This window comes from Rhinoraja longicauda, chromosome 21 (assembly GCF_053455715.1).
Source record: "Rhinoraja longicauda isolate Sanriku21f chromosome 21, sRhiLon1.1, whole genome shotgun sequence".
Lineage (NCBI taxonomy): Eukaryota > Metazoa > Chordata > Chondrichthyes > Rajiformes > Arhynchobatidae > Rhinoraja > Rhinoraja longicauda.
In genome coordinates, this window is record NC_135973.1 from 14,807,264 (window position 1) to 14,833,440 (window position 26,177).

Here is a 26,177-nt window from a genome sequence, read left to right on the forward strand (position 1 = left end):
TTATAATGTCTGCATGAGGTATAGATGGAGTCAATGGGGGAAAGGCTGGTTAGGCGGATGGACTGGGTTGCATCCACACCTGTCTACAGCTTCATACAATCTTGGGCAGTGCAGATAGGTTTTACTGCAGAGACCTCAGCTGCCAAAGTACTTTTTTTATTGATATTTCAACATTGTTTTTTCCAATTCATATTTTTATACAATCTTTACAACAAATGTTTTTAATCAGTGAGGCAACATTAAAGTCTGAGGTCATTTCCAGGCCTGAACAATAGTTTGTTGGCTCTCCAGTTTTAGCTTTCGTCAGACTTAATGTACTTTTCAGCACTTAATATTAAAATCATGATATTAACAATGATGTTGGGGTTTCCTAGAGCTCACAAGGATATTGGCTTTTGATTATCAACACATGAGAGTTCAGCCGAGATGTAATTTCCTCGGCAAGTTTGTGGATTCAAGTTGCTGCATTGCTGTTTTCGTCCCCTGGAGTCTGAAGAGAAACTAATCCTGTATGAAAAGTATTCTAGTCATGGTGAATTTCCATAATTATTCTGCAGGCTTACTTCCTATGAAATATGACGCAGAGAGGGGTGTTCATTTTTATTATTGGGACATTGAGGGAAAAAAAACCAGAGACACAAGAGACTGCAGATGCTGGAACCTGAGCAGAAAATCCTGCTGGAGGTGCTCAGTCTTTAAACAGCATGTGTGGGGGTGAAGGGTTAGATGTTTCAGGCCGATACCCTGATTCAGGACTGGAAAAGGTTATCGTGGTCCATCTGGCTGATTCAGAAAGGTTTTAACCCTCAAGTTGTTAGGAATTGAGCCTAAGGCCTTGTGGAAACAAAGCATCACTGGATCATTGAACTACATCGGCCATTGACGTGCTGCCTTTGATGCCGTTGATTAGTTATGCTAGACAGTCCTTCGTAACAAAAACATTTCTGATCATTAACTCCTATGAACTCTCCCCACACCTTTGCATCAACCACTCCCAATGCTGAGCAGATGGACGCATCCCCATTTTATTTTCCACCAGTGTGTGAATGTTCTTTCACCAGATAATTCATCAAACCGACCTAATAGCAAATTGGAGGTATCACAAAATGCTGGAGTAACTCAGCGGCTCAGGCAGCATCTCAGGAGAGAAGGAATGGGTGACATTTCGGGTTCTTCGAAAGGTCTCGACCCGAAACGTCACCCATTCCTTCTCTCCTGAGATGCTGCCTGACCCGCTGAGTTACTCCAGCATTTTGTGATACCTTCGATTTGTACCACCATCTACAGTTATTTTCCTACACTAATAGCAAATTGGACAGCTTAATGTGTTCTGGTGGACGTCATGTAAATGTTTATCCAGCATAGCATACATATGGTTAAAGTTCTTCAGTAAGTCATGAGGGCGATGGAGGAGGACCTGCAGAGGCCTGGGTCTTACCTGGATCAGGAGCCACGCCAGTACATCGAGCACATGGACCGGACTTTGGACTTTTTGTTAATGGTGCCAAAATATGGTGACTCGTACATGTGTGAGCTGTGCAAAAAGAATTTCACTGAAATTTCACGTGCTAATAAACAACAGAACCATTTAAGCAAAGAGGTTCTACTGAAACTCAAAGTAGGGATTCGTTGATGTTGATTTACTGGTTTGTCCACATGCTGCCATTATGTTTGGGAATGTTGCAGGAGATGTCATCACATGACCTCCTCTTTCCTGCCACCTCTTTGACCATCTGGAATCCCGTCCCATTTCCACAGTCAGTCAGAAACCAAGCTGTCTCTTTAAGATGTAATTAGTTGCTTTTCAACACTCAGTCAAACAGCCTTTTCACCCTGACCCACCATTTTTGTAACACGGAGCCGTGGTGCTGTATGTTATGGTACATTGAGCACCTGCAAAGGTTGGACCAGGGCTGGGTGAGGTGATGCTGAAAGTCAGGCTGACATGAAGGTAGACACAAAAATCTGGAGTAGCTCAGCGGGTCAGGCAGCGTCTCTGGAGAAAAGGAATAGGTGACGTTATGGGCTGAGACCCTTCTTCAGAATTAAGTGGCTGGTGGGAGGTGGGGTAGTATTAAGATCAAGACCTCCATCATTGGCCTCTGGTTCGGGGCCCGTGTCTCAGGCTATTTACATGGTCTGAAATAGTGAAGAAGATTGGGAAATTGGAGAGTGTGAGGTGAGCATTGGGTGTAAGCCAGGTCTAGAAATATGTAGCATAAATAAATGACATAACTGTTGATGATTCTTGTCGTACACCGGTCCAGGAACCCACGACATCCCTGGAGCTTCTCATCCACCATCCAGGCTCTCTCCTTCCAAAACTCCAGAGCTCCAAAAGGAGTTTAGTTCCAAGAATAACGTCATTCCACGTCATGATTGATGCAGAAATCGTCTCGGTCGGAGTACAAGGGCACTGCATGCCCAGATGTCTACTGACACACTCAGAATGACACCATGCTACTCGGAAATTGTTACAGTTGAATTTCACTTCGCCCTCAACCCATTTTCAATTGTTACTCGGAAATTGTTACAGTTGAATTTCACTTCGCCCTCAACCCATTTTCAACCCAATCAATGCCACGGAATCTAATTTCTCGACACACATTCCTACCACATTAAGCACAGTCCAGGATATCAGTCAACAACCACAGATTATATTGGCCTGCTGCGTAGGATGTTACACAAAATTAAACTGAGCCACAAGAGAAGTCATTAGGTCAGTTGGCCCAAAGTCTGCTAATAAATTTTGCTTTGTTTCCATTATTTTTCCAGACCTATGAACAAAACGAATGGTTAATCCATCTGGCAGGGCGACTTCTGACGAATGATAGCCTTGCAATGTCATTAATACAACACAATCCATTTCAAAGTCGAGGACCACCAAGGTGAGAAGTCCTAACCCTGCTTCCTTTGGTTGTTTTTTGTTGATTTGGGCCTGCATTGTATCTGATAGATTGTTTTTTAGTTAGAGTCTCTTGAGCTTCCATGCAGGGTTTTATAAAAAAATCATGGACTTTTCCGATAGAGGTAAATTTAAGGTGAGAGGGGAAATACTTCATATGAAATTCAGGGACGCCTTTTTCACACAACGCTTGGTGGATATATGAAACCTGCCGCCAGAGGAAGTGTATGAGACAGATGCAATAACATCATTTAAAAGACATTTGGACGTGTCGATGGATGTGAATCATTTAGAGGGGCGACTGTAGAAACGAGGAACTGCAGATGCTGGTTTACAAAATAAGACACAAAGTGGTGGAGTAACTCAGCAGGTATCAGGCAGCATCTCTGGAGATCATGGATAGATGAGGCTTGAGGTCAGGATATGGGTCACATGCGGGCAAATGGGAAGGGCTTAGATGGGCACCTTGGTCACAATGGATGAGTTGGACCAAAGATCTTGCTTCCATGTTGTATGACTCGATGAACCACAACTTCTCAGGGTAAAGTTGTGCAATCAAATGAATGTTTCTGATAGATTTAGGACCATGCTCTACGTAAATAAAGGTTGCATATATTACCCTAAAAAAGATGGTGGTAAGCTGCAATTCACACAGCAATGGCAATTTAATAGTCAATCATTACTTCATTTACGGTACGCACACATGTAAGACGTTTGTATAAAAGTGAATAGTCAAGACGTCTATTATGTGTCTCTTATTTCCAGACAAGGCTGGGGTATTTACTAAAGCTTCACATGGGTAGCTGAATGAGCACAAAAGCTGATCTGATCTGTAATCAGGGCCCAATAACAGCAGCATCAAGAAGCCAATGTACTCCATGGAGAGTCTGTCGGCTGCACCTAGGCATTGAGAATAAAAAGTATAAACAGGTTGTCAAATAACTTAAATATCTGGAGCACTTATTTCCAGTCTAAAAACTGTATAATGACGTCACACAGAAAAATCACCCAGAAAATGACAGTAAGCCAAACGTTTGTTTACTTTGCGGATGAACGACAATGAAAGGTCACACGTGACATTTGCTGATGTTGGTGTAGGATTACTGGTCATGGTTGTGGTTTATTCCCCTTCATTGAGTCATCTAAATAATGTCAGGAACCATGTAAATACAAGATACAGTATCAAGTTATTCTGTAGATAGACACAAAATGCTGGAGGAACTCAGCGGGTCAGGCAGCATCTCTGGAGAAAAAAATAGGTGACGTCTCGGGTCGAGACCCTTTTTCAGACTCAAGGCACAGGTGTAGATGAGTAAAGTGTTCTCTCCAGTATCCAAGTAGTATTTGCCCTTCATCTAACACTGCTTTTCTGGGTTTCAGTGTGTGCTAATTGATTGCTTATTACAGCAGTGCTTTCATATCATATCATATCATATCATATATATACAGCCGGAAACAGGCCTTTTCGGCCCTCCAAGTCCGTGCCGCCCAGCGATCCCCGTACATTAACACTATCCTACACCCACTAGGGACAATTTTTACATTTACCCAGCCAATTAACCTACAAACCTACATTCGAGACAAGATTGGTTATAAAGTCCTTTAGATCACGATAATCTGAGTTCATGAAAAGTGTTTCATAACTATCATTTATTTTTCTTTCACCTCATTACTTTCTTATTTGTTTCCTTCCTCTTTCACTCTTTCCTTTCTTCCCTTCCCTTCACCTATCTATTTTTTAAATCCTTTTTCTGTTCCTTGCTTTTTTTTTTATTTTTTAATTTTGGTTACCTGTTCACCCTTTTGGCCAGAAACATTTTGCTACAGTGAGACTGAGAAAAATGAACATGGGGACAGCAAAACGAAACAGCCAACATCCCAATGAAGTGAGCGGCAGGCCGATTTTCAACAAATGATTTGTAGTTATGTTATACATTTAAAAGAAGGAAATGTAAAGCAATGTTGAAATACTTCTCTCAAGCGTAATCTGAAGCAAGACCATATGTGAGGTGATTTGAAAACCAGACACTAGAGATGAAGAGAGTACGACTTTAAGTCGGGGGCGTTTGGACTTACACATAACTGCACATAAGTAGAGAAGATGTAAAACCCTGCTTTGCTCAGATTTGCTCTTGGATGCTCAACTTCCTGTTGGACTGTCAGACCATTAATCCTGACACAAGACGTGATTACGTTTTCCCTCCAAAACCTCCCAGCTGCTGTTTCAGAACAGCTGCTACCCTCTGGAATTAATTCCAGCTGTCGGGAGTCTTAAGTGGTAAGCATAACATTACGAATATAGCCGTATGTTTTTTAGTTTATGTTGCATTTTTCCTCAATAATTTTTTTTCCCAGATCATTAGCTACTCTCTCTAAATGATTGATCCAGCTCTTCACATTCACTTCTGCCCTTTTCATGTTTTTAATTCGAAAGACTACCCAAAATATTAAAAGCAATGTTGATTATATTGGTTTAAAATTGTTCTTGGTGTTGTTCAGGAACTAATCTCCGTTTAACCAAGCAAGACTTGTATATAGCTCATGATCCAAGATATCTTGCAATCATTGCAGCTAGTCATTGCAATAAAACTGTATGGTCAGTAAGCTATGGGTTAAGGGTGTTAACTCTTTAAGCACTGAATGTATTTTATCCCTTCCAAAATGAAACGATCAGTTAATTGTTAGAGTGATATTCCATGAACTTCATTGTGAGTCCTGCCCTCAATTGAAGATCCTGTTAGGATCCCATTCCTCAGTGAACCATAGACTTCCAGCATGTTCTTAGAGTACAAAGTCGAGGAACAGTTCTGTCATTACACTAATTTGAAGATGAATGAGAACATAAGAATGTAATGGGAGCAGGAGGAGGCACTTGACCCCTCTGGCCTGCCCTGCCATTCAATATCATCATGGTTCATCTTTAGTTTAGTTTAGAGATGCAGCGTGGAAACAGGTCCTTTGGCCTACCGTGTCCGCTACGACCAGCGATCACCCGTACATGAGTTTTATCCTACACACTAGGGGAAATTTACCGACAAACCTGCATGTCCTTGGAATGTGGGAGGAAACCAGAAAAAAACCCATGTGGTCACAGGAAGAGCGTGTAAACTCCATAAAGACAGCAACCGTAGTCAGGATCGAACCTGGGCCTCTGGTGCTGTAAGGCATCGGCTCTAGGGCCACAAGGGCATCCGCCCCAGGCCTCATCTCCTCTTCAAAGCCAGTTTACCATCTACGCCAAATCCCTATTCTTTAAAGAATACATCTATTTCCTCTTTAAATACCACCAATGAATACCACCCTCCACACCAGAGAAGTCCAGAATTCTTACGCATCTCAGTTTTAAGTGACTGTTCTCTAAACTGTGCTTGTTCAGGATTCTCCCACTTATGGAAGCACCATGGCATCTATCCTGTCATGGCCTGTGGGGATTAAATATATTTTAATAAGATCCCCACATTCTTCTAAAATCCAAAAAAAGATAGATCTCATTTCTTTAGCCACTTATTGAAATCCGACAAGGTTCAAATCCCTTGGTAGCAGTTTGGATCCAGGAATTTAAACTTGCTGCGCTGACTGGAAATATGAAGAAATAGCAGCAGTAGAAGTGATTATGAAGCTGTCAGAGTATTGCAAAACCCCAGTGGGTTTGCTTTGCCTTTCACCTTTGCTTCCTTGGTCAGGGTGTACGATGTGATTCAGTGTTTGGGGTTTAAGGTACAGAAGTGGGAAAACGCATACCTCCAGATTCAGGGACAGCTTCCCTGCTATTATCAGGCAACAGAAACGTCCTATCACCAACTAGAGAGCCATCCTGACCTACCATCTACCTCATTGGAAACCCACAGAATATCTTTAATCGGACTTTACTGGACTTTCTCTTGCACTAAACGATATTCCCTTCATCCTGAATCTGTACACTGTGAACGGCTTGATTGTAATCATGTACAATCTTTCCGCTGACTGGATGGCACACCAATAAAGCCTTTCACTGTACTTCGGTACACGTAACAATAAACTAAACTAAACTAAACATAACCATCCTCTGGAATAGCCTGAGAAAAAAGGTATCAAAATCAGTTTGTCTCGAACTCTTGGGGCATACGGGAAGAACAATAAAGTTATCCTTGGCACCTGTGCCCAAATCCCGCAGAAGAATCTGAAAGATCATTGCTAATTTCTGAGCATGAGTTGATAAAACTGAATACTGAGCACTGCTCAGCAGCAATGTAAACTCTGTGCAGGCTACCACTACTGTAACTTCTTCAACAGTGAATGACTGTGATCCAAGCTAGATTTTCTGCTCGTCCGTTTAGAATGACCAGTGTTTGGAACACACATTCATCCTGGTGACAAAAGCTCTGGTTTACCAAACATCTCTCAATCTCAGAATCGAAATTTCACAGAACTAACTACCAGCCTCAGCAACTTTCAGCGAGGCTAGTTCCAGATTTCTTCAGATTTTTTTGCTAACATTGACCAAGCTTATATTTTATAATTGTACATCTACGTACTGGATTTCTTATTCAGAGAAAATAGCTTGCTGCCACATTCCTTCATGACAGAAAGCTGAGTGCTCTTAACCTTACAAGTCTGAGGAAATACAAGCCTGATCAGTCCAACCTCTAACCTCAAACTTGTAAGCATAGGGTCGTCTGGTGAATCTGCACTGCTGCCTCTCCTTTCTAAAAGAGTGGAAGTTAAAAGCTTTTCACCGTACCTTGGTACGCGTGACAATAAACTAAACTAAACTAGGACGGTACGTACAGTGTCACAGCGGTAGAGTTGCTGCCTTACAGCGCCAGACCCGGGTTAGAATTTAACTGTGGGTGCTGTCTGTATGGAGTTTGTACGTTCTCCCCGTAATCTGCGTGGGTTTTCTCTGGTTTCTTCCCACACTCCAAAGACGTACAGGTGTGTAGGCTAATTGGCTTGGTAAAATGGTAAATTGTTCCTTGTGTGTAGGACAGATGTTAGTGTGCGTGGATCGCTGGTCAGCGCGGACTAGGTGGGCCGAAGGGCCTGTTTCCACGCTGTATCTCTAAACTAAACTAAGCTAAAGTTAATATTGTTGTCAAGATGAACTTTAATTTTACACAGGGCCACAACAAATAAGCAGCTCTTTAAAACTTAGAAAAGAGTGGCCAGGAAACTTTAGAGCTGGAATAATGTCATAATTTTAATGAATGTACAGTACAGGTTTTTCCAAAGTCAAAATAAAAAATCAGCAGTTAATATGGAATAACAATTTGTTGTAACTTTATCAAGAATCATGACATGATGTACCCCACTGGTTGGAACATGTTATTTTTTAAGTGAATTATATCTGACACAGGAATTAAATAATTGGCAATAAATACAATTTCTCCTTCAACATTGTAACTCGGCCAGTCGAGGACTAATTACTGACTCTTTCTGCCTTTGATTTATAAGACAAATGTAATTCCTCCACTAGTGAAGAGAAATGAGAGAACTAGTCTTTTGTAGCTAAGATGAAAATTTACAAAAAACTGTGGATATATAAAATATGAGCCCTGAAATATCACAATTCTAAATTTGGTGTCAAATTTAAAAAAATTATTTTTCGCATCCACGTACAGGTCTTTCATATTTATCTATATTGAAAAAGCGATCCTTTAAAATGCCCTTTATGGAACAGTGATCTAGTCCGAAATGCAAACTATTTAACAAAACACTCTGCTTAGCCCAATAAGGCAAATTTCCTTTTAAATTCTTAATACCATTGACCTTTTTATTCCTTGGCCTCTCTTTTACTGACCAGCTTTTAATGCAGGACCATGTAAAATGCTTTCTGAAAGCCATATAGACAGTATCTACCACATCCCTTTCTTTAACCTGTTAACTCATCAAAATATTTTAATCTGGTAAATTGAATATGATTTCCTTTATCAACTCAAATCTCTCCGTAGCTGATAATGTTTTGCCTGACCATTGTTACCAGCAGCTTCCCCATCAGCGAGGCTGTGCTGACTGGCCTGTAGTTGTCTCACAAGTACTTTCAACCCTTGTTGAGCAAGTACTTTCAACCCATGTCATATCCCAGTTCTCTGGCACTTCACATGACAGTTCCGAGGAATGTTTATCTCTGTTGTTTGAGGACATTATGAAAAAATACGTCAAACTCCCTTTCTTTCTCGTTTCCTTTACTGAGTTCTAGTCATTACAAACAAATAACAAACAAATAATCAAAAATACTGCAGATGCTGTAAATCTGAAATAAACACAAGAATGCTGGAAATACTCTGCAGGTCAGGCAGCATCTGTGGAAAGGGAAACATAGTTAGGTCTGAGAGTTTACGTCACAATTGGGAAAGAGAAGAAAGCAAGGTGGTTGTTCAGTACAGAGAGTTGTGAATCTGTGGAATTCTCTGCCTCAGAAGGCAGTGGAGGCCAATTCTCTGAATGCATTCAAGAGAGAGCTAGATAGAGCTCTTAATGATAGCGGAGTCAGGGGATATGGGGAGAAGGCAGGAACGGGGTACTGATTGAGAATGATCAGCCATGATCACATTGAATGGCAGTGCTGGCTCGAAGGGCCGAATGGCCTACTCCTGCACCTATTGTCTATGTCTATAGTACCAGAGAAGGGGAAGGGATTGGGAGTACAAATAGAATATCTCTGATAGCTTGAGTTCAAATGGATTAACGTGGCAGTTATAGCAGGCTGTACTTGTCTGTCTGTGGTATGTGTTGTGAATAGCATGGCTTTGGGACATACCTGTACACAGTGCTGTTGTCTTTGTTTAGGTATGGGCTTACCCAGAAAATGGCCTATCTCCACACTGTATCGTAGGTAATACCCAGCTCATAACCAGCATGCAGAAATATGAGACCTGTTTATTATAACTATAAATTTGGTGTCAAATTCAGTTCCTAGAAACGTTTATTTCTGTTGTTTGTGAACCCTATGAACAAAATATGGGACATTTTCTTTCTCATTTCCTTCTGCTGAGTTCTGGTCATCATAAAAAAAATAATCAAAAATACTGCAGATGCTGGAAATCTGCAATAAATACCAAAAGTGCTGGAAATACTCAACAGGTCAGTATATGTGTGGAAAGACAAACCGTCTACATGTCAGATCCGGGACCTGCTATCAGAACCTCTAATGTAGAGTTCCAGGTCTGAAAGTTTTAACTCTTTTTTTTTCAGTTGATGCTGTCTGACCTGCTGGGTATTTTCACCATTTTCTGTTTTATTTCAAGTCCTCCTAACTCTGAAAAGATGGAGCAGTGAAACCATGAATAGAAATCACAAATGTCTGCAATCTAATATATGGGCAGGCAATGCACAGTCACATAATCAATAATTTACACTGAGACACAGTGGCACAGCTAGTTGAGCTGCTGCCTCACAGTGCCAGAGACCCAGGTTTGATCCTGACCTCAGCTACTGTCTGTGTGGAGTTTGCATGTTCTCCCTGTGATGGGGTGAGTTACCTCCGGCAGCTCCGGTTTTCTCCCACAAGACGTGCGGGTTTGCAGGTTAATTCGTTTAGAGTTTAGAGATACAGCTCGGAAACAGGTCCCTCGGCCTACCGAGTCCGTACCGACCAGCGATCCCCGCACACTCACGTTATCCTACACATACTATGGACAATTTACCATTTTATCAAGCCAATTTGCCTATAAACCTGTACGTCTTTGGAGTGTGGGAGGAAACTAGAGCTCCCGGAGGAAACCCACGCAGGTCATGGGGAGAACGTACAAACTCCGTATAGACAGCACCCTTGGTCAGGATTGAACCCGGGTCTCTGGCGCTGTAAGGCAGTAACTTTACCGCTGCGTCACTGTGTGCCTAATTGGCCACTGTAAATTTCCTCTGGCGTGTAGACGGTTTTCCTTTCCACACACCTGTTGAGTATTTCCAGTACTTTTTGCTAGTAGACACAAAAGTGGGGTAGCATAGAACTAGTGTGAATGGATGATCAATGGCCGGCGTGGAGTTGGTGGGCTGAAGGGCCTGTTTCCATGCTTTGTCTTTCAATCAATCAATTGAATCAAAAGTTTCTTCCCAGCTGTTATCTGTCAACTTGATCATCCTGCCACAACCGGAGATTAGCGTTAACTTACTAACTGCCTCATTGGTGACCCTCAGACTATCCTTGATCGGACTTTGCTGGTCTTACCTTGCACTAAACATTATTCCCTTATTGTTTATCTATGCACTGTAAATGACTCGATTCTAATCATATATTGTCTTTCTGCTGAAGTGTGAAAACGCACACCTCCAGATTCAGGGACAGTTTCTTCCCAGCTTTTATCGGGCAACTGAATCATCCTCCCACAACCAGCGAGCAGTGCTGAACTACTACCTTCCTCATTGGTTACCCTCGGACTATCCTTGATCGGACTTTGCTGGTTTTACCTTGCACTAAACAGTATTCCCTTATCTATTCACTGTCAACGGATCGATTGTAATCATGTTTTGTCTTTCTGCTGACTGGTTAGCATGCAACAAAAGCTTTTCACTGTACCTCAGTACACTTGACGATAAACTAAACTAAACTGAACTAAACAAAAGTTACCCTCCTCAATCTTCCTTACATGCCCTTCTGTCCACTCTTTTAGATAGCAGATGAATGCACCATGTTATTGAGCAGCCAATTCTCTCCCAACCCATTCATTGCGGGTGGATATATATGGAAACAAATGGCTTGCGACCTGAATATTAATAAAGAGTATTTCTAAGACAGTGAGCATCAGATAAAGGCACACAGTTTTAATGAGGCCAGGTGTGCTGCAGGAGTTATCTCAGGCAGAGTAAAGATTAACTTGGCATTTGCCCATATCATAACAATGTGCAGATAAAACTCAATTCATTAAGTGTTACTACATTTCTGGTTTCACCGTGATAAGAACAGAATATTGCTGACTTTCAAAATCTTTTGAAACAAAAAATTAAATCTTTAAAGAAAAGATTAAAAGGTGCAGTCTTATTTTCTCGGGCTGTATAGAGGATCACAAGTAAAGTGTCGAACACTGTGAAACGTGTGGTGTTTACTGTTTTAACCCCATAGTCTTTTTCCTTGAGCACCCGCCTCTCTGAGAGAAAAAAAACATTTGTTTAAAACTTGACCTCTGCAAAAAACTCGAATGAAATATTTTTAAACAATTTGCCAAATGGTACCAGGCTACTTGACTGGTGTGAGGGGGTGCGGAAATATTACAGTCCGCCGTTCATAATGTTGAATGTATCCTGTTTTTCCAATATGGATGAATGGATCATGATAGGTAGTGTGGCATACCCTTCCATAATTTGAGACCTCCAGGGTTGGTGACAGAACATAGAACAGTATGTTCGAAGGGCTGAATGGCCTACTCCTGCACCTATTGTCTATAGTACAGCACAGGAACAGGCCCCTTGGCCCATGATGTCTATGTCAAATATTATGCCAAATTAAACTAATTCCCCAATCTGCACAAGGCCACACCACCTCCATTCTAGTCATATTCCTGTGCCTGTCTACAAGCATGTTAAATGCCATTGTCTCATCTGCTTCCACCACTAGCCCTGCAGCACATTCCGGGCACCTACCACTGTTTGTTTAAAAGTCTTGCTTTGCACATATCTTTCAAACTTTGCCCTCTAATCTTACAGCTCTGCCCTTGAGTATTGGACATTTCCAGTCTGTGGAAATAGGTTGTGACCGTTTACATAATCTATGCCTGGCATAGATTTATTAACTTCCATCACATCTCCCATCAGCATCCGATGCTCCGGAAAAAACATACGAGATTGTCCAACCTCTCCTGAGGGCGAATACTCTCTAATGCAGGCAGCATCGTGGTAATCCTCTTCTGCACTCTCTCCAGGGCCTCTACATCCTTCCTGTAATGGGGTGAGCAGAACTGCACACAATTCTTTGAATACAGCCCAAGCAAAGCTTTATTACATTGCATGTCTCGTTGTCACCTTCCCCTAGCTAACAATTATCTATTCTACATTTTCCTTGGTTTTCATTCCCTTTAATCTCTCATTTTCACACCTTACCCTTCCATATCTCTTGTTTCCCTCTCCCCTGACTCTCAGTCCGAAGAAGAGCCTCGTCCCGAAACGTCACCCATTCCTTCTATCCAGAGCTGCCCGTCCCGCTGAGTTACTCCAGCACTTTGTGTCCATCAAGGCTTTCTAAAGCTGCAACATGACTTCTTGATTTATTTGGAGCTCAACTAGTTGTGCCTTCAGATCTGTAGCCTGATCCAGCTCACAATAGGAAATCGTGCAAGTGTTTTTATCTGCCTCAATTAATTATGACTTGCAACCTGGAACACAGCCGGCAGTGAGACATACTAAAACAATGCTGCAGTGGTTTAAAACAAGAGGTGTGCTAATATTTTCAAAATGTTGTAAAATCTGGGGTTTATTGTAAAAGTAAACATCATTAAAAATTTAATAAGGCGTATGTGTGAAGGGTATCTCTGTCGCCTTGAACTTTGTCACATATCAGAAAAAGGTAGAGTACTTTAATTTGAATCCATTCAGAAATTGCTCCACTGCGAAATCTCCTCAGGTTACACCTTCTTTGAAGAGGTTCTCCCCCTCTCTCTGATGACAGGTCTGCAACACCCTCTCTCGCTGCATGCCTCCACTTTCTCTCTCCGTTGACTCTCAGTTTGAAGAATATAAGGAAATAACTGCAGATGCTGGTACAAATCGAAGGTATTTATTCACAAAATGCTGGAGTAACTCAGCAGGTCAGGTCTCGGGAGAGAAGGAATGGGTGACGTTTCTTGTCGAGACCCTTCTTCAGACTGATGTCAGGGGGGCGGGACAAAGGAAGCAGTTTGAAGAAGGTTCGCAACCCCAAACGTCACCTACAGTATTCCTTTTTCTCCAGAGGCGCTGCCTGACCCGCTGAGTTACTCCAGCACTTTGTGTGCTCCAGCATATCTTCAGTGTAAATCATCATTTGCAGTTCCTTCCTGTGGAAATGTCGCTGCTTGACAACCAACGGGGAGACACTCAAGTTATTTCTTGAAGTGGAGATCCTTTGTTGGGTTCAGAAAAGCCCAGTGCCATCTCGACCCAAATATTAACAATCCCTCCCTTTTCCCAACAAATGCTGCACATCCTAATGATTTTTTTCCAGCAGATTGTCTGTTGCTCCAGAAAAGCCCAAATCCATTTATAAAGTTAATAAAGGCGACCGGGCAGAGATCTGCTACAAGCAAATCACTTTTGACTAACCTGGTTGAAGGTTGTTGAATGGAATGTTAATTATGTACATTTGCAGGAGATATTTGATGAGGTTCCACATAACCAACGAGACCATGGAATTAAAGGGCTGCCAGGGAACTCGCTTAAACGCACCTAAAGCCTTTATAGAGTAGTGGTAAATAATTATTGTTCATCTGGAAGATGTCAGACATGGAACAATATTTTTGAAAATATTAACACGGCTCTTGTTTGAATATTTCCAGTATGTAGTGCAGGAACCACTGCTTCTTTGATATATGTTAATGATTTAGACGTGTGGATTTTGGTTTAGAGATACAGCATGGAAAGATGCCCTTCGGCCCACCGAGTCCGAGCCGACCATCAAGTTCTCACTAGTTCTATCAGATCCCATTCTTGCATCCCCCACACCAGAGGCAATTTACAGAAGCCAATTAACCTAGAAACCTGCACGTCTTTGGGATATGGAAAGGGGTGAACTTCATAAACTTAATTTTCCCGATTTCTACAAGTGGTAATGTAACATGTTTGAGTTCCATCATCACTCTAAGGTGGTAACTTACATGCTCCCAACGCTACCTGGCCAACTTCAACCCATCATTTGGCAGCCCTGCGAGGAGCATTGAAAATCCCTTCCTAAACTCTCCCTCCTCCCTCCACTACTTCAACTTCCATTTACAAAGAAGAGCCTGCAACATCTTGGCAGATGAAAGGTGAGATGGCAGTTAGCGGTGCCTGGCAGTGGGGTGAAAGAAGAATGATGATTTAGGAGAGGAGGCCACTCGACCCCAGAAGCCAGCTACACCATCGTCGCTGACGCAATTGTAGATGCGGCTCTGTGTTCCCATCCACCTGTATTACCCGTTCATTGACTCGAATCTTTCTCCTTCTGCTTTAACATTATTCAATGCCTCTGCTTCCCCTGACCTTTGAAGAAGATTTGAACTCAGAGTAAGGCGACTGTTTCAAAGTGAGATGGCGGACTTAAGGTCAAAAGGTCACAACTGATCGGAGTAGAATTAGGCCATTTGGCCCTTCAAGTCTACTCCGCCATTCAGTCATGGCTGATCTATCTCTCTCTCTCCTAACCCCATTCTCCTGCCTTCTCCCCATAACCTCTGACACCTGTACTATTCAAAAATCTATCTATCTCTGCCTTAAAAATATCCACTGACTTGGACTCCACAGCCTTCTGTGGCAAAGAACTCCACAGATTCACCACCCTCTGACTAAAGAAATTTCTCCTCATCTCCTTCCTAAAAGAAAGTCCTTTAATTCGGAGGCTATGACCTCTAGTCATAGAGTTCTCTAGTCATAGAATTCACACAGAGAGTGGTGAATCTGTGGAATTCTCTGCCACAGAAGGTAGTTGAGGCCAGTTCATTGGCTATATTTAAGAGGGAGTTAGATGTGGCCCTTGTGGCTAAAGGGATCAGGGGGTATGGAGAGAAGGCAGGTACGGGATACTGAGTTGGATGATCAGCCATGATCATATTGAATGGCGGTGCAGGCTCGAAGGGCCGAATGGCCTACTCCTGCACCTATTTTCTATGTTTCTATGTTTCTAGTCCTTTCTGTGTACTTTGTTCACTGAAACATGGCTCACCCCTGATTCAGCTGGCCTTGCCATGCAAGCTGAAGGTTTATAGTTTGAACCACACGTGATCCTCAGTCAAGGGGAAAGGCGGAAGCATCTACTTTTTGATCAACTCTGCATGGTACACTGATGTTGTCAGTCTTAATTCAATTCTCCTCTCCTTACCTGGCGACCGGTTCCTATCCCCAAAAATACTGTCCCTTTCATATCTGAGGGAATTCACCTCCACCATCTTGTCGGCGATCTGCATATCATCACAGGAATGATCTCCATATGGCTATCGCAGATTTCAAGAGAGAGAATTCCCGAACAAGCTAGAGGCTCAATTCAATCAAGCACCTAAGGTAGGGCCTGAACATCATTATGGGCTAGAAGCTGTAATCGAGGGCGCTCTCTGACAATGACACATCTCTGCCGGATGGGCTCAATGTCTATTACACCCACTTTGAACAGGCAAATAAAGTTCCACCCAGGCACTGAACCCTATCCTCCACTGACTCTGATACCTCACGGTGGCAGAAGTCAGATCTGCTTTCTGGAGGGTGGACTCTCAGAACTGTGCCAGCCCGCTGTGCTAGCCTAGCAACCAAAAGGACCCTTCCCCTTTATCCTTATGTCAGATGGCAGATGGAATACAGCGTAGCAAAGCATGGAGTCATGCATTTTGGAAGTAACAATGAAGATGTAGACTATTTTCTAACTGGGGAGAGAATTCAGAAATTGGAGAGATTTAATGTTGAGGCTTTATAAGGCAGTGGTCAGACCGCGTTTGGAATATTGAGAACAATTTTGGATCCCATATCTGATGAAGAATGTGGTGGTGTTGGAGAGGGTCTGGAGGGGGCTAACGAGAATGATCCCAGGATTGAGTGGGTTAACATATGATGAGCGTTTGACGGCACTGGACCTGCTCTCGCTTGAGTGTAGAAGGATGAGGGGGACCTCATTGAAACCCACCGAATAGTGAAAGGCCTGGACAGAGAGGATGTTTTCTCTGGTGGGAGAGTCGAGGACCAGAGGCCATACCCTCAGAATGAAAGGACGTATCTTTAAAAAGGAGATGAGGAGGAATTTCTTTAGTCACAAGGTGGTGAATCTGTGGAATTCATTGCTGCAGACGGCTATGGAGGCCATGTCATTGGGTACTTTTAAGGCGCACATTGACAGATTCTTGATTAGTACGGGTGTCAGGGGTCATGCGGAGAAGGCAGGAGAATTTGGTTGAGAGGAAAAGATAGATCAGCCGTGATGGGCCAAATGGCCTGATTCTGTTCCTATAACTTATGAACTTAGTAGGGGATGGAGGGTAATTTGCTGACAAGCTTATCTTTCGCACCCTCAGTTTTGTCAGCATGTACCATGGAGCAAAAGGTGGAAGTTTAAATCTGTTTAAATGCAAGTTAATTATCCATCATAAGCCAATACATCAGAGTAGAAATTATCCTGGACAATTTAACAGCACTTGTGTGATCATGGAATCCCAGGAGAGGAAGTGATTTTGTGGATTTGTTTCCACTGAAACAAAAAGACAAAAACAATTTGTTAATTTAAATTTTTTATAATATGAGTTCCTTCAAAAAGCAAAGAGCTCACTGCAGATTAGTTCTGGGATATACTGTATTTAAATAGATGATATCCCGTGCTGCGCTGATAAAAGTAATCGACATTGGCAACAGTCGAAACATTAAGGATTTAAAAAAGGAGTCACAAGAGACTGCAGATGCTGGAATCTTGAGCTAAATACAAAGTGCCGTAGGAACTCAGCGGGTCAGGCAGCATCTGTGGAGGGAGCGGATAGAGAACGCTTGGGGTCGGAATCCTACAGACAGATGGAGCAGAGGGGAGAAAGGCAGGAGAATGGGGTTAAATGGAAATTAGAAATCCCAGCGTATGTAGACAACAACTTCTGGTCAAACTACTAACAGTCTTGGCAAAGGAATGGTTGTATTGTGGTTTGTGTTTCTAGACAGTTAGGAGAGGGGAAAAAAAGTATCCCAGAAGTATTCATTTAATTAGCTAAAACTAGTGTTTTATAAAGTGGAAGATAAATCACCCTTTTTTTTCTAAAGAATAATTGATATTTCCAGCTCCTGACCAGCGTGAGATTTTGGTAATGATTTTGTTTTGGCACAAGTTTACTTTCTGAGATATGAAGTGAGCACAATTTCCAGGGGTTGTTTGTGGTCTAAAATCTGAGTAACCAAGTTGGACATGTTCCTGCATTGGAGACCAGAACGAACAATATCCAAACAATATCCAAATACAATGATGACTCCCAGCAATGGATTTGACTCGAGCCGTGTGATATTAGTCTTGAATGCATTAACACCTTCATCGCGTTCCTCCGTCAGTTATTTTGGCCAAAGATCAATGTTTCTCTCTGCACAGATGCTGCATGATCTGCTGAGCCTTTCCAGCATTTTCCATTTTTATTTCAAGACTACCTGCAACTGCAGATTTTTTTTTTCATTCACACGTTATAAATAATATTTATTTTTAGCTGGTTCTGGTTTAAGTTATTTTACCACAATTCTCCATTTGTCTTCTGTTTGGCCATTGTTCTACTCTCTGCCTGTGCGTTACACCCAAGGTTTAGAGTTTAGATATACAGTGCGGAAACTTCGGTCCACCGAGTCTGTGCCGACCAGCGATCCCTGTACACTAACACTATCCTCCACTCACTAGGAACAATTTACAATTTTACCAAGCCAATTAGCCTACAAACCTGTACGTCTTTGGAGTGTAGGAGGAAACCGAAGCACCCGGAGAAACCCCACACAGGTCACATAGAAAACATAGAAAATAGGTGCAGGAGTAGGCCATTCGGCCCTTCGAGCCTGCACCGCCATTCAATATGATCATGGCTGATCATTCAGCTCAGTAACCTGTACCTGCCTTCTCTCCATACCCCCTGATCCCTTTAGCCACAAGGGCCACATCTAACTCCCTCTTAAATATAGCCAATGAACTGGCCTCAACTACCTTCTGTGGCAGAGAATTCCACAGACTCACCACTCTCTGTGTGAAGAAATGTCACATACAAACTCCGTACAGACAGCACCCGGATCGAACTCTGTGGAGCTGTAAGGCAGCAATTCTACTGATGTGTCACTGTCTGGCAAGTTGTCTTTTGCTTTGTTGTGCATCTTCAGCACCAATACATTGTAATGGTGACAAAAGTTTAAAAATACTTCAAGCATTAAATTAAAGGAAGAATCCTATAACATTCCCAGAAATAGCAGCAGGCCTGAGCATTACGAGCAGTGCCTTTTTTTTGTAGACAAATACTTGCCGGTCGGTGTGCATATCATTCCATGCTGTTGAATTCTGTGGCAGATCATTATCCAGTAAGCTGCTAAAGGGCCAGATTGCCTCATTTAACTAATACATTTTATTTTTTAAACTTTGGTAAACTTTTTGCAATATTGAAAAGTAATAATAAAAATTCTAAACGTGTGAAAATCTAGTTTTTAAACTCTATAGTTTAGAAACGGAGGTATGTAGTTCCTTGAAAGTGGCATCATAGGTGGATACGGTAGTCAAAAAGGCTTTCGGCACATTGGCCTTCATCAGTCAGAGTATTGAGTATAGACGTTGGGAGGTCATATTGCAGTTATGGAGTCACAGTGTCTCACAGTGCCTTCGGCCCAACTTGCCCCCACACGGGCCAACATGTCCCATCTACGCTAGTCCCACCTACCTGTATTTGGCCCATATAAAGATTATGTGAATGCTTGTGTGTTATTTTGTCTGTGACAAAGAAGCAGACAATTAATTTCATTTCCCGACCAGTCCGCTGAAGCCAAGCGACCTGCCGGAACCTGTGTAGGAAAATAACTGCAGATGCTGGTGCTGACATCAATCTGAAGAAGGGTCTCAACCTGAAACGTCACCCATTCCCTCTCTCCTAGATGCTGCCTGACCTGCTGAGTTACTCCAGCATTTTGTGATGCCGGAACCTGTTGTCCTTTTGTTCTGAAGACAGACACAAAAAGCTGGAATAACTCAGCGGGTCAGGCAGCATCTCTGGAGAAAAGGAATAGGTGACGTTTCGGGTCAAGGTCCTTCTTCAAACTGAGAGTCAGGGGAAAGGGAAATGGGAGATATAGACGGTGATATATAGATATATAGACAGTGGTACATTCCTTCTCTCCCGAGATGCTGCCTGACCCGCTGAGTTACTCCAGCATTTTGTTTCTACCTGTGATATATAGATATATATATATATAACAAATGAATGAAAGATATACAAAATGTAACGACGATCAAGGAAAGCTGGAGCCCACAATGGTCCATTGTTGGTTGTGGTCTTGGTGATAACGAGTTATACAGGCAGTGAAAATCATCAGGACGACAGTGAACCTGGTACAATGACCTGGGTGTGGGAGGGATGAACAGAGAGGGGATGCAAGGGTTACTTGAAGTTACTTGAATCAATATTCATACCGCTGGGTTGTAAGCTGCCCAAGCAAAATATGAGATGCTGTTCCTCCAATTTGCGTTTGGCCTCACACTGACAATGGCGGGGGCCCAGGGTAGAAAGATCATTGTGGGAATGGGACGGGGAGTTAAAGTGTTTGGCAATCCTTTTGTTCGCTTGGTTTGTTGACTTGGCAGCCAGCGACCTTGACATGGTGTGTTTCTGTCAGCAGATGGGTCAGGGGAGAGCACTATCGGTACAAGTTCAGCAGGCCGGGTGGCAGCCATGCTGCGGAGGGGAAGTGGTGGATTCGTAAACGGATCGGTGTGTATTTCCCTCCCGTCAATGTGAAAGGGCTGAAGAGATACTTCAAAGAGCGCGACTGGCCCATTCGAGACACCCAGTGAAGCAACGTTTCCTTCAAGAACGAACAGCACTTGGTCTCCAGCGAATACATCTTGATGCCACCTCAGGAAGCAAACATACCACCTCACGTCGCAAAGCGTTGTGACTAATCTTCACCTGACTGAAGCCGAGTGACTGGAATCATCCACGGTACATGCCATTCCCCTATCGTTACCTCAAACGGAACATATTTCAATCAAATGCGGGCCCCCTTTGTGATGTTTCCCAGCTGGACTTCTGACACGTTTTCCGACTCCATTATCTGCATTGTTTCCATGGAGTTATCTGTAAGTCATTGTTTCGAGAGATTTCCTTGCAATTCGGCACCACTTCTTGTCCTCCATCTGTGCAGCTTCTGTCACAAAGAAGCAAGCACTACGCAAGAGACTGAGAGGAGAGGTTCCTTGCAGATATGAAATGAGCTGTGTTGTCCCAGCAGTGCACAAATGATCCTCGGATGATCTAACGTGCCATCAGTGTATCTATAAGAGTCATTTCCACTAGAATCCCTGACACCATGTTAGACCTGAGGCTCTGTGTAGCTTCCTTCCCACCTTTGGTTCAGCTGGTCCATACAGTTTCCTGCTCATCATCATGACCTGCATCATTCTTCAGAAAAGTCTCAGCCCCATTAGTTTGTCCTGATCCAAGATTAGCCCACTGTCCTGTTTAACTGCGAGCAAGTAGTGGGAATGTCAATCACCCATTTCCTTGCTCACTCTCCTCTTTGCCCTGTTGTTGGTTCCAAATGTTCGTGTCCCCCCCTCCCCTAATCACATCCAGCCCACCCACTACTTTATCTGCTCCTTTAATTACATAATTAATCACTTTGCAAACTGTCTCCTGACAGCTCTGCCTTTCAAATGGTGGAACGTTGACCAATTTAATCATTGCTTTTGTCAACAATAAAATTGATCCCAAAATGGCACCAATGTGTCTTCACTAAGTACATAATGAGACAATACAATGAAGCAGAACATTGACTTTGGCCTGGAGGCCACAGCCATTTGATGCTTTGATCTAATTTGAACCTTTCTTGTTCTAAATGTGATGGTTCCAATATCAGTGATTGTTAATGTCGATTCATCTTTGTGGAAGAAAATGGGCCTAGGAGCTGCTTTCCTGGAGGTTGTGTGATTGCTTTGTGAATGACCTCCTGGGCAAGCTGTAGCCCCAGCCCCAGTTGGAGAGTTTCCTGCCGTTCAATCGACTCTATTACCAGCAATGGATTTTGTAATTTCTAAACTAAATAAAGGCATTGATCGCCTGCCTCCGGTTATTTCTGCGTTTAAATAATCAACCCTTACAATAAAAGTGTTTTTCAATTACAGAACCCATCAAGTCGTTGGTTAAGGCAAGTTGGTGGAGATAGTGAGGACGGAGGAGAGTATGGAAATGGTGAGCAGGATTGAGATAAGGATTTCTTGTTCCAAGTAGCCAGGATACAGAACTCCCAGCATACAGGGGTAAAAGGCAGGGTTAGTTGGATAGTTCAAACAGCTAACACAGTAGTCAATGGTCTCCTTACATGGTGATGAGAACAAAATGACCTCCTAACCCCTAGTGAGTTCAGAATGAAAGTAAGTAGGACAATAGCATTAATAGAACATAGACCACTACAGACACAAAAAGCTGGAGTAACTCAGTGGGACAGGCTGCATCTCTGGAGAGAAGGAATGGGTGACGTTTCGGGTCAAGACCCTTCTTCAGACTGGTCAGGGATAAGGGAAACGAGAGATATAGATGGTGATGTGGAGAGATAAAGACCAATGAATGAAAGATATGCAAAAAAGTTACGATGATAAAGGAAACAGGCCATTGTTAGCTGTTTATAGGGTGAAAATGAGAAGCTAATGTGACTTGGGTGGGGGAGGGATAGAGAGAGAGGGAATGCTGGGGCTACCTGAAGTTAGAGAAATCAAAATTCATACCACTGGGCTGTAAGCTGCCCAAGCGAAATATGAGATGCTGTTCCTCCAATTTGCGTTTGGCCTATGCTGTTCCTCCAATTTGCGTTTAGCCTTTGGAGGAACAGCATCTCATATTTCGCTTGGTCTGAATGGAAAATACGTGATCTGATATTTTAGCGGGCAACTTTCAATGTGTTCATGTTCAAGATACGTTCCCTTCCAAATCCTTGATCTTTGTGAATGCACCATTGTCAAAACTATTTCTATTGACATTGACCTCATCCCTTACATAATGTGGCTTCAATTAACTGTGCGCCTGACATGAAGCAAGCAGCACTACCCGCACATCTTCTGCCTACCGCGGTCAACTTTAAGCATTGCACCAGGCATCAAGAATCCTGTCCAAGGTCATCACAAATCGGGTTATAAAACCTTTTGTCAAATCCATGGGGAGGAATGCACGTGCAAGAGGGATGACGTGGCAGGCAGCGGATGAAACCCTCCTGCACATCAACACATGAAGACATTGCTGCCTTCTGCTCGGATCTAAGGTGAGTCTGCGGTTCGATCAGCATCTGCGACCAGTTTGAGTTGGTATCAGGGTCCAGAAAAAAACCCATAGGAAGAACGAGGTCTTGGGTAACTGGCCTGACCAGTGCTCCGTCCCCTTCACTGTCAGGTCTAACACCATGGAGGTGCTGGAGATCTGGTTCGGAGGGGTTGTGGCATGTAGGTCATGCAAATGTCTGGTCATCAGGTGTGAGGAGCTCTCAGAGTTGCCATAGTTTAGTTTGGTTTAGTTTAGTTTAGAGATGTGGCACGGAAACATGCCCTTCAGCCTGCCGAGTCCCTGCCGACCAGCGATCCCCGCAGACTTACTCTATCCTACACACTAGGGACAATTTACAATTATACCAAGCCAATTAACCTACAAACCTGTACGTCTTTGGAGTGTGGGAGGAAAGCCGGGATCCTGGAGAAGACCCACGCAGGTCACGGGGAGAAGGTACCAACTCAGTGGAATCGAGGGTGAGCGTGCCAGTTCGATACATATCAAAGCACACAGAGTGGTGAAGTAACTCAGCAGATCAGAGAGCATCAACAAATAATGGATAGGCGATATTTTGGGTCAGGATCCTTCTTCAGGCTGATTGTAGTAGGATGGAGAAAGTCGGAAGAGAGGCGGGGGTGGGGGGGGTGGGGCGGGACAAATCCAAGCAAGTGATAGGTGGATACAAGTGAGGCAGGTTGATTAACAGATAGGTGAACAATGGCCAGTGATGAAAAGGAGACAAAAGACTGTGAGATTAGGAGAGGAAAATGGGTGAATTGAAGGGAACAATTTGAAGGGGAAAGGACAAAGCAGGATAGGGGGAAGAAATTGGTGTGCAACCAAGTGAGGCACAGGGAAGAAAAAAAGGGGAGGAGGGGTATTGTTGGTTAGTCACCTAAAGATTGGAGAATTCAATGTTCATTCCATTGGGTTGTACGCACATAAGCAGAATATGAGGTGCTGCTCCTGCAGTTTGTGTGTGACCTCACGCTGGCAATGTAGGAGGCCCAGGACAGAAAGGTCTGAATGGGAATGAGAAGGAGAGTTAAAATGGTTAGCATCTGGGAGATCTGGCAGGCCGGGCACATGTTCAGCGAAATGGCATGTTGGCCTTCATGGCGAGAGGATTTGAGTTTAGGAGCAAGGAAGTCCTACTGCAGTTATACGGGGCCCTGGTGAGACCACACCTGGAGCATTGTATGCAGTTTTGGTCTCCTAATTTGAGGAAGGACATTCTTGCTATTGATGAGAGTGCAGCGTAGGTTCACCAGGTTAATTCCCGGGGCGGCGGGACTGACATATGATGAAAGAATCGATCGACTGGGCTTATATTCACTGGAATTTAGAAGGATGAGAGGGGGGTCTCAGAGAAATATAAAATTATTAAGGGATTGGACAGGCTAGATGCAGGAAATTTTTCCCCATGTTGGGGGAGTCCAGAAGCAGGGGGTCACAGTTTAAGAATAAGGGGTAGGCCATTTAGGACAGAGATGAAGAAAAACTTTTTCACCCAGAGAGTTGTGAATCTGTGGAATTCTCTACCACAGAAGGCAGTGGAGGCCAATTCACTGGATATATCCAAGAGAGAGAGTTAGACATAGCTCTTAGGGCCTAGGGAATCAAGGGATAAGGGGCAAAAGCAGGAACAGGGTACTGATCCTGATCAGTATGATCAGCCATGATCATATTGAATGGTGGTGCTGGCTCGAAGGGCCGAATGGCCTACTCCTGCGCCTACGTTCTATGTTTCTATTTTGAAATAGTCCACTTGCCTATGCTTGGTCTCACCGATGTAAAGGAGGCCACTTTGCCAGCACCAAATACAGTAGATGAGGTTAGAGGAGGTGCACGTGAACCTCTGTCTCACTTGGAAGGGTTGCAGGGGTCTCTGGATGGATATGAGGGAGGAGGTATGGGGAACAGGTGTTACGTATGAGTCTGATAAGTCTGACAAAGCTAGTGGAGCTAGTTGAATCTGGTAGTTGGTGCTTTCAAGTGTACAATCTTCCCGACGGCATTGGGGTGAGAGGACAGAATGAATAACCAGAATGAGTAAGTTGTCCTTGATTATGTTTTCTGCTTTCCTGAGGCATCGTGAAGTATGGATGGGGTCAACAGTGGCAGAGGGTTGGGAGGCTAAATTTTGCGATGGACTGGGCTGTGTTCACAACTTCCTTCATTTCTTGCAGTCATGTATTTGCCGCAGTTGTCGAATGGTTAAACATGAATTGGCAGAGAGTATGTACTCGTATGGTTTAGATCACTGCTGGAGAAAGCTAATATATCTTGATAAGGGTTCGGAGAATGCTTGCTGCTTTAAACCTTGGCCACAATTCCTAAATTGCACTGTTCTTATTGATATATCATACTTTTCCATTTTACTCTGTTGTTGTGGAATTCAAATTGTGTAATTAACGCTATAATTTAACTTTAAATGTCCATGCGTATTATCATTGTGAATGTGCCATTTCCTGTGTTTATGGTTGTAATTTAGTCACAAAAGAACAGGAAATAAAAACACTCTGACAAATCAGTATAATTATCTGATATTCTGCTCGTGGTGTAAACATGTGTCTCTGTTCCAATAATGCTTTCTCTGCTTATCTCCCAATCTCTGCCTCAGTTTGCGGCTACTTTGTCTGCATTTATGGTATGGTACTTCATTTGTCACATGTGTTGAGGTACAGTGAAATTTCCTATGATCTCAATCATTGCATTTGCCTCGGACATTGCTTTTTCAGACATCCTTTTTATGTTGTGCTCTGAGAAGCCCTGAGGGTGTTGAAAGCAAAGTACACTGCAACCATTCACCGAGGCACTGGTTGTCAGGGGAGAGGTGGGGGAAGGCTGATGTATTCAAGAGAGAGTTGGATATAGCTCTTAGAGCTAACGGAATCAAGGGTTCTAGGGAGAAATCAGCAACGGGGTACTGAGTATGGATGATCATCCATGATCATATTGAATGGCAGTGCTGGCTCGAAGGGCCGAATGGCCTCCTCCTGCACATATATTCTATGCTTCTATGACTGGAGGGTGGCTAATGTTGTGCCTCTATTTCAGAAAGGCTGCCAGGGGAAGCTTGGGAACAACTGGCCAGTGAGCCTAACGTGGACGGTGTGTAAGTTTATTTAGTTTAGTTTAGTTTTGTTCAGAGATACAGCACGGAAACAGGCCCTTTGGCCCACTAC

At 43.2% G+C, this 26,177-nt stretch overlaps 1 protein-coding gene across 1 annotated transcript in view; it reads left to right on the plus strand.

The window, feature by feature from the left end:
* lmf1 (lipase maturation factor 1) overlaps positions 1-22,006 on the plus strand; it is a 457,201-nt gene extending 435,195 nt beyond the window's left edge. Inside the window, exons 10-11 of the mRNA XM_078418495.1 lie at positions 2,776-2,888; positions 20,354-22,006. Coding sequence (XP_078274621.1) covers positions 2,776-2,888; positions 20,354-20,528 — 288 coding nt within the window. The 3' untranslated portion in view covers positions 20,529-22,006. The remainder of the gene's footprint in view (positions 1-2,775; positions 2,889-20,353) is intronic.
* The last annotated feature ends 4,171 nt before the right edge of the window (positions 22,007-26,177 follow it).